Here is a 9,680-nt window from a genome sequence, read left to right as displayed (position 1 = left end):
TGCTCCAAATTTACAAAAAAAAGTGACAAATACTGGATACGTAAACAGACAGACCATTTACACAAGCACTGTAACATTTAAGCCATCTTTCAGAAATGTGTACTTACTACGGACTAGTGAACAGCAAAACTAACTTGATCTACAATGGCTTCTAATTTTTATTATTTCTTGAGCACACCCAGTTGATGGGTCATAAACAATGGGGCAGATGCGGTGGAACTTGTGAGCAGCAGCCCTCAGTTGAATAATCAGCAGAGAGCCTGTTGGAGGAAAACAAAGACAACCAATAGTTGATCCGCTATCTAGAAAGTGGACGCTGATACAAGGTGCTTCCATGTGCTGTTGCGCTGTTTTCGTGCAAATCGCTCCATCTTAATCGATCCGCGTGAGAATCTCTCTAATTATATTGTCAACAGTTTCTGTAGTTAATAACTCGTATGGTGAGAGCGCGGTGCGATGTTTCCTGGAAGATATGCTATGCTATGCTATGATCTCTTCAGTTCAGGGGGACTTGAGATAGAAATTGAACAGAGCTGTCGTCTTCTGACAGCTGATCTGTCTTGCATGCTAAGCTTAGCTTTCTTCCATGCTGTAAAAGTTAGAATAATATAAATATATAGTTGAGGAAGATATTATTATTCCTCTTGGACCCAACTAAATCGGTTCCTTCCCCAGTAAAATACTATATCATCAGAGATCAATTCTTTATCGATTTTAATCCTACTGTCTGTCCAATGTAAATTTCGTTTTTTTAGAAATCAATCTTAAATTTACTAATTCCATATGATAGACAATTAATACTCGTGATATGTAGTTAATAATTGGATTAATCATAAGATATATTTTTATAATAAATTTATTTGAAGATATAGACATCATTACTATTTTATGTGAATCTAGTTAAACTTGAGAATGTAGCACCTAGAAATTTACAGACGTTCTCTTGAATCAGCGCAAGAAAAGTGAGATTTACGGGTTTTTTTGGGGGACATAGAGTATTTCTTTACAGAAGGTCTCTTCGGCTCAAGAAAAGAATTGTTCTCAAAGACCATAAAACGCAGCAAGCACTCAAGTAATATTTATTTGATAATAATGCCACCACCCCATGTGTAGGAATCAAGTATATAGTTGCTCTGGGGAGAAAAGAAAAATCGAAATGAGATGTTGAGTTGGTTTAGGATTCCTATAGTTAATTAGTTCATGCATCAGCTAGCTACTAGTAGTGTCATCTTCTTGTAAAGCAAGAGGAAGCTGCTTAGGGACACGGCAATCTTCACAAAAGTCAGTCTCTGCTGCTACTCTGCTAGTATTCTAATATACTGCAGCCCAGCAATATTCATATTTATATCTGCAGGCTTGTGGCTGCAACGGGAGAGTAGAAAATCACATACCTATTGACTTCGGTGTCCTCGGTGAGAGGGAGATATATAGGTACGCGTGTCAGGGGCAGGACATTTCTTTTTTGGCACAGAGCTTGAAATTCTCATAAAATCTTTTCATATCCAAATTCTCCTTGAAACGTTTCTCAAGTGATGCATGGTTATTCGCCATCATCAGTTTCTCAAAAAAGGTTTGGTAGGGATTTTGGATTTGGATTGTGAAGAAAAATAAGAAGATGCTGAATTAGAACAGGTGGGACCACTACTACAGAGTTTGACATCACTGTCGGCCTCATCACTGCCGGATTTTAAGAAACCGACAGTGATAGTGCATGATTGGTTGGCGCTCCTGTCAGGCTGTTGGTTGGCGCTGTAAGAGTGCATGATTGGTGATCGTGGCGTTGCCGGGGATGTCAGGAATGAGGGCTGTTCGGAGGCAGCGTGCGGGCTGAAGCAGATTGACACCGCCTTGTTCGAAGATGACTGCGACGCGATGTCTCTAGCACTTCCTACGGCGCTTGAGCTGGTGCTGCAGGTGTGATGGTTGAAGTAAGTGGCAGAGAACAATGGTGGGTCGCTGGTGTCCTTCTGTTGGACTTGCTTTGTCGCGGGGCACTTCATGTCGTTCTTGTAGGTGCATCTGTAATAGAACCTGAAAATAGGATGACATGTACCAAAAATTCACTCCAAAGGGAAGAGAAGAATTATTTGCCAAAATGCTGAATACAGTGTAAATACTTTAACCGAAAAGTTCAGAATAGTCGTGTGTCAGAGAATACTCTGTTCCATCCTTTTTAACGTTTTGAGATCAGTACTTGCATGTCTTCCACTAATAATATAACAAGAGCACACCACAAAGTCACAGGAAGGGACTTTGAGTTGAGCTGCTTAGCGTCAAAACGAAATTTCTCAGATTTTCGCTAATTCTCTATTAGAGCGGTTGGAACTTAGTTAGACCACCGACAGTTAGTGAGTAAAACACACGGTCCTCTTAAATTTCCTCTCAGAAGGTTGAATAACACCTTTTTAAAGATTTCTCTAGACTTTAGTGTACCAACTTGTCTTATTCTTCTTTACAATTCTGGAAGGACTCTGCAATAACATCCATATGTCAAAGGTCTATTTCCCTTTAACTCAGTAAGTGGGTGAGTATTTTGGAAAATAAAGATGCATCATGTCGAAGGGCGGGCCTGGTGCAAGCGGTAGAGTCTTACCGCCTGTGACCGGAAGGTCCCGGGTTCGAGTCGCAGTCTCCTCGCATTGCACAGGCGAGGGTAAGGCTTGCCACTGACACCCTTCCCCAGACCCCGCATTGGGTACGCCCCTTTTTAAAGATGCATCATGTCCTTCCCCCTCCTCTGTCAACATTCAGTCTACCTAAATTAGGTGGAACACCATCTACAAACACTTTTAAGGCCTCTTCATCTACTGCGTCCACTGCCTTTTAGAAAATAAACATTAGCTCCCCATCAATTAACATGCTCTTGATGGGCTAACAATATATATGGGGGTCTGCACCTCATTCCAATCGCTCTCTAGAAAAGCAGAAAAAGGACTGCCAGAGACTGTCGGCATGGATACTACTAACAGCTGAAGACTTGAGTTGGACAACATGCACGCTAAACAAATGAGGCAACTTTTAGTATGCTAGTGAAGCATTAGATCTCAAACTGAGTTGCAAATGACAGGTACTAAAGGTGGCCAACTTGTGAACTGTATATTCACATATAAGAAGTGTTAAGAGGAAGTCTGAAGTAACACTTTACGAGTTCTTTATGTGCCTACTGCCTAGTTGAGTTGTCAGTTAGGAAAGAGATTTCCACTTTGAATGTTCTTTTCCAGTAGTCACGACATAAAAGACTCTTCTATTTCACTTGTATTTGTTTTTATTTCAATCACTCAAGCGTACAGCGACACCTGTCCACCGACAATTCTACCAGAGAGTGACTAGTAGACAATCACACAATTTGATATGTCCGTCCCCCCTGATATTCAAAACGTTAGGCGCGCTAAACGGCAATGTGATTTGGGGTGGAAAATAAAAAGTCTTTGGCCCACAAACTGAACATACAAAGACTATATATTGACCAGAAGCAAGAGATTTGTTTCTTTTTGCGGACAACGAATAGTAGCAACATTAGATTGAATTTAGATATGTGGAAACTGGAGCTTAGATGAACATGTCTGCAACTGGTACCCACTGTCAGTTTCAGATTTGTTCTCCACTCACTCAGACCACTGAACCGCCTATGGTATTCCAAACTCCAAAGCGAGCAGGGATTTTGGTGAATTGCAATTTTCTTAAGCTAGCAGTCTAGCACAAGACAAGATGAACGAGAGATGTACGATACACAACAAGCATATATATGATCTTCTTCCATGTGCCATCAGGAGGTAAACAGCCCATACTGAAAAGGTCAAGATGTGTGCCCTGCCCACAAAACTACTGCACCGGCAAACACGCTTCATTTAAGATGAAAATTATACTAGCACTAGACTAGAGATAGGAAGTATGCACAGTTCTTTCAGTTCATCTTTACTTATACTACTGGAAGCCAGGATAGCATATATAAAGATACTAAAAATGAGGAATTATTGCAGTCAAAACAAGGCAATAACTTGTTCTTAAATAAATTCTGAAGAGTTGAGGTAACTACCCCCGGTGGAACCAGGAACAGGTCCCACGAACACACTCCAGATCTGGTAAGAGCTAATAAATTGACCGTCGGCGATACATAGCTGAAACATAAGACGCTTATTTGGGGAACAAAAACTGCAGGGCAAAGGGCTATGAAAAATGAACGGAACGAACCTGGGGAAGTTGGAGATGGAGAGCTTCTTCTCGCCGTACTTCCTCCATTGGTGCCCGTCGTCGTACGGCGCGTACGTGTCCGAGGTCCAGGTGCGCTCATCTTTCCTGGCGAATTACAGAACAGGCGCATACCGTCAGACTGCGCAAATTTCGCGGCGGGGGGCAAGGAGGAATCGATCGAGAACGACGCGTACCTGATCCTCTGCTGGGTCCTGGCTGCGGCGGCCCTACTGGAGGAGCCCAGGTCGCAGGGGTAAGGAGGAACCGAGTCCAGAGCCATGGCGAGGACGACGTCGGAGGCGAGAGGGGAGACCGGAGGAGGCGTTTCTTGCCTGGATGTTGTTGGTGTTGGAGACGACGGTTCTGACCACCTTTATTTATAGGCTTTAAACAACGACGGTGCAGGAGCAGGAGCATTCTTCAACGTTAACACGCGTCGCTTAACGCCGCTTCCACTCCTCGTCTTCATCAATTTATTTTCCTTTTTTTTTCTCTTCCAAATACTAATACCCTTTCTGCAGCCCTGAAATAAAAAATAATGGCCAGGAGCTATATACACTGTATCTTTTCAACAATAGACATCGAAGCTTATAAAAAAACAATAGACAGCAAAGTTTTTTTAATACAAAAGATGTGTTTTTTAATAATACAAAAGAAGAAGCAAACCCCTCTCTTTCTAATAAAACAATGAAAAACGAACCACACGTACAAACCAGAGACAGAGCAGCAAAATTGTCCAAGGATTGAGAGCGAGAATACTATGTGAAATTTCCGGAATAATAAAACTTCTGATGTGTGTCTACCTTGTTATTTTCAATTTTATATATCTCCAGATCATGTCATTACAGTAGTTTCAGGACTAGTTTTAGTAGCTGTAATGAGTAACGGAGAGAGGTGACAGAGTGAGGCTGCTGGCATCAAAGAGCCGGCCACATCTGAATGACTGTTATTAAAAAAGAAATCAAATCTGAAGGACTGAAGGCCATTAACAATACCAATCCATGTGCAGGAGGACAGCTAGCTCTGCATTTCTTTACGTTTCTGAAGACTCTCAGCTTGGTCTTACATTACTTGTTAAATACTTAAAAATAAAATAAAAGGCAGGCACAGCCTCACTACAAAATCTTGGGTTTGGTGGATGAATCCCCCCACCGCCACAGGCTAGCATAATAAATAAATAAATAAGGAGCTTATAGATATATAATATAGTGCATCGATTTGAACAAACTTTCACCAAGTAGTCTTTTTCAAAGCAAGTCACAAGAGAGAAGCCCCAAAAGAAAGAAAAAATATATAATCCTGTCGACGGCTCCTCATTGAGCTGTATTATTAGTTACCATAATGCTAATATAATGACCTTGTGGGCAGAAGACAAATGCTCTTGCTAGGAACAGTTGAAAATGACATGGTTTAAATATGTCTTTCCTGCTTTTGCATAATGATGATAAAATTGAAAGCACTTAACTAGTTGCAAGGTGCTTTCTACACTCTTCTGAAGACCAGATACACGATTCCTAAAGGCTAAAGCAAAACAGCAGTAGTAGTGGAGCAGTGTGTGTGTGTGTGTTTCACTTCTCCATATTGGGGATAAATCCACAAAATTCATTTTATTTGTAGCTTGTAATTCGTTTTTTTATTAATTATAACTGTCGCTTGTTCATGAGCAAATAATCCCCATCTGAACAAGACATTGGCAACAAAATTAGTGATATTCTAACAAAAAAAAGACGGCTGCTTAGGTTCTATGGTTTTTATGGGATTAAAAAGTTAAACATCATTCTTCTAAATTAAAACATGGATAAAATCTCTGATAACATTCTGAGCTAAAAGCTAAATACTACGCTACCAATGAGCAGAGATCAATGGAAACAGCTTGTCCTTTTAATAGCATTGCATGATACTAATATTTTAGCCATTGAGGTCGTGGCTATCGAAGCAGCCGCGTCATCTCGCGCATTATTTTGTTGCGGAATTAGGAGAGGTAGTGGACTTTCTGGTGACAGATTCAAGCAGTCAAGCTTATAGTTTATTTGCTTCATAAACACATCCACGTACAAACAAACAGCTCATCACCCAACCATTCTATATTTTTTTTATGTGGAATGAAGAAGACGGTTGCTTTATTCAATTACCAAACTGTTGCAAAAAGAAGTTATATTTGTAGTGCAGTAGTACCTAGTCCGAATCAAGATTGAGGGGAGGTCCAAATACCCATCCATGTTTCAAATACTCCATTGTCTTCAGAAAACACATACATAGTACTTTGTCAGTTCCAAAGAAGGTGCACCCACCCTAAGAAAATTCCCGAAGTATGAGTGGTTTCATCTCAAGTGACGAATACTTGGAAGGGGAGAGGACAGAGAACAATAGGGATATAATTCTCTACTCTACAAAATACCCATAATTTGCATCTAAATTTACAAAAAAAGTGACAAATACTGGATACGTAAACAGACAGACCATTTACACAAGCATTGTAACACTTAAGCCATCTTTCAGAAATGTGTACTTACTACGGACTAATGAACAGCAAAACTAACTTGATCTACAATGGCTTCTAATTTTTATTATTTCTTGAGCACACCCAGGTGATGGGTCATAAACAATGGGGCAGATGCAGTGGAACTTGTGAGCAGCAGCCCTCAATTGAATAATCAGCAGAGAGCCTGTTGGAGGAAAACAAAGACGACCAATAGCTGATCTGCTATCTAGAAAGTGGACGCTGATACAAGGTGCTTCCATGTGCTGTTGCGCTGTTTTCGTGCAAATCGCTCCATCTTAATCGATCCGCGTGAGAATCTCTCTAATTATATTGTCAACAGTTTTCTGTAGTTAATAACTCGTATGGTGAGAGCGCGGTGGGATGTTTCCTGGAAGATATGCTATGCTATGCTATGATCTCTTCAGTTCAGGGGGACTTGAGATAGAAATTGAACAGAGCTGTCGTCTTCTGACAGCTGATCTGTGTTGCATGCTAAGCTTAGCTTTCTTCCATGCTGTAAAAGTTAGAATAATATAAATATATAGTTGAGGAAGATATTATTATTCCTCTTGGACCCAACTAAATCGGTTCCTTCCCCGGTAAAATACTATATCATCAGAGATCAATTCTTTATCGATTTTGATCCTACTGTCTGTCCAATGTAAATTTCGTTTTTTAGAAATCAATCTTAAATTTACTAATTCCATATGATAGACAATTAATACTCATGATATGTAGTTAATAATTGGATTAATCATAAAGATATATTTTTATAATAAATTTATTTGAAGGTATAGACATCAATACTATTTTTATATGAATCTAGTTAAACTTGAGAACGTAACACCTAGAAATTTACAGACGTTCTCTTGAATCAGCGCAAGAAAAGTGAGATTTACGGGTTTTTTTTGGGGACATAGAGTATTTCTTTACAGAAGGTCTCTTCGGCTCAAGAAAAGAATTGTTCTCAAAGACCATAAAACGCAGCAAGCACTCAAGTAATATTTATTTGATAATAATGCCACCACCCCATGTGTAGGAATCAAGTATATAGTTGCTCTGGGGAGAAAAGAAAAATCGAAATGAGATGTTGAGTTGGTTTAGGATTCCTATAGTTAATTAGTTCATGCATCAGCTAGCTACTAGTAGTGTCATCTTCTTGTAAAGCAAGAGGAAGCTGCTTAGGGACACGGCAATCTTCACAAAAGTCAGGCCCTGTTTAGTTCCACTTCATTTTGCCAAATTTTTCAAGATTCCCCGTCACATCGAATCTTTAGACCCATGCATGAAGCATTAAATATAAATAAAAAATAAAACTAATTACACAGTTTAGACGAAATTCACGAGACGAATCTTTTAAGCCTAATTAGACTATGATTGGACACTAATTGCCAAATAACAACGAAAAACGCTACAGTTGCATTTTGCAAAAAAAATTGCATCTAAACTGGGCCTCAGTCTCTGCTGCTACTCTGCTAGTATTCTAATATACTGCAGCCCAGCAATATTCATATTTATATCTGCAGGCTTGTGGCTGCAATGGGAGAGTAGAAAATCACATAGACTTCGGTGTCCTCGGTGAGAGGGAGATATATAGGTACGCGTGCCAGGGTCAGGACATGTCTTGTTTGGCACAGAGCTTAAAAAAAAAAGGCGTACCCAGTGCAGGGCAGAGAGCTCCAGCTCTGTGCGGGGTCTGGAGAAAGGTGGTCTGGGAAAGTGTGTCAGTGGCAAGCCTTACCCTCGCCTGTGCAATGCGAGGAGACCACGACTCGAACCCGGAACCTTCCGATCACATACGGTAAGACTCTACAGCTTGCGCCAGGTCCGTCCTTCCTGGGCACAGAGCTTAAAATTCTCATAAAATCTTTTCATATCCAAATTCTCCTTGAAACGTTTCTCAGGTGATGCATGGTTATTCGCCATCATCAGTTTCTCAAAAAAGGTTTGGTAGGGATTTTGGATTTGGATTGTGAAGAAAAATAAGAAGATGCTGAATTAGATCAGGTGGGACACCCTTTTCGGTGATTCTACCTGGTAATGCTAAGAACAAGAATCGTTTTATTAGATGATTCAAGGTAAAACTTTTCACGTTTTCAGTGTGCTTTTGGCAAAGATTCCGGAGAATCACATGAGAATCCTAAACTTCTATTGCTAATCTAAACTAGAGGTGTGTGAGTGGCTAATCAAATGGATCAAGATTAACACAAATAAGCACATGAAAAAACACGCCAACCTACCGAAATTAGAGTATGCAGTAAAAAGGATTCCTCCAAATGAACCAATGTAATTTTTTTTCTCTGAAAGCACAGTGAACCAATGTAATATGCAGTAAACAGGCGCATTGGAATTACCGTCTGCCAGCCGCCGGCACCGAGGCAAAGCCATCCGTCGGATCGATCGGACGTACGGGCGCGAAACCAGGAGGACACATCCACGCCCAGGCCTCCACCGGTTCCGGCTCGCGCCGGCCGTCGGAGTTGGTCGATCGTCACGGGAGAGAGAGATACCGACCGCCGGTCCGGTTGCCGGCCGCATCGGAGCCGGGGAAGGAGAGGACGGGACTGTGGACACTGGAGAAGAGGGGACGCCGGGCCTTCGGTTAGGCCCGGCGGCTCCGTCGATTGTGCATCCACTTGGGCTGGATGAAGTCACGCTAGTCCAGTGGGCCTCATTTGTGTCCGACCTGTTGGGAAGGCTGAGCTTTGTATGGGCCTCATTCATCCATGGTGCCGCACGGGGCCTTTGCCTAATTGCTTTTTCAGCCCAGCCCAGGCCAGCTAAAGCTATCTCTCGCTCTGTCTCCTCTTCGGCTCCGGCGGCGGCGGCCGCGGCTTCGTCGCTGATCAGGGATTGTGACTGCGACGTGGGGCAGCTGCAGATCACTTCTCCCTCCGTCCCTCTCCATCTCTGTCTCTCTGGGGAGCAAAAATTCTAGTAGATTTCGGCGTCGGGTCTTCCTGCCAAACCGTGGGCGGTTCAGAGTCTTCAGAAACCGTGGGCGGTA

General features: G+C 41.7%; 1 protein-coding gene across 2 annotated transcripts; it reads right to left on the bottom strand.

The window, feature by feature from the left end:
* Positions 1–216: 216 nt before the first annotated feature.
* Positions 217–9,197, bottom strand: LOC136481273 (transcription factor WRKY45-2-like). Of its 2 annotated transcripts, XM_066478634.1 has the most exons (5): positions 9,028–9,197; positions 6,367–6,429; positions 4,386–4,714; positions 4,192–4,296; positions 217–2,031 (listed from the first exon to the last, which is right to left on the bottom strand). In XM_066478634.1, exons 3-5 carry the CDS (start codon positions 4,469–4,471, stop codon positions 1,554–1,556), a joined length of 669 nt encoding a protein of 222 aa, XP_066334731.1. In that variant the 5' UTR covers positions 4,472–4,714; positions 6,367–6,429; positions 9,028–9,197; the 3' UTR covers positions 217–1,553. The 2 variants fall into 2 exon arrangements, with proteins under 2 accessions (XP_066334731.1, XP_066334732.1); XM_066478635.1 differs by lacking the exon at positions 6,367–6,429.
* Positions 9,198–9,680: the final 483 nt, after the last annotated feature.

This window comes from Miscanthus floridulus, chromosome 9 (assembly GCF_019320115.1).
Source record: "Miscanthus floridulus cultivar M001 chromosome 9, ASM1932011v1, whole genome shotgun sequence".
NCBI lineage: Eukaryota > Viridiplantae > Streptophyta > Magnoliopsida > Poales > Poaceae > Miscanthus > Miscanthus floridulus.
Note: the sequence above shows the minus strand (reverse complement) of the source record. Positions and strands in the feature narration are given on the sequence as shown.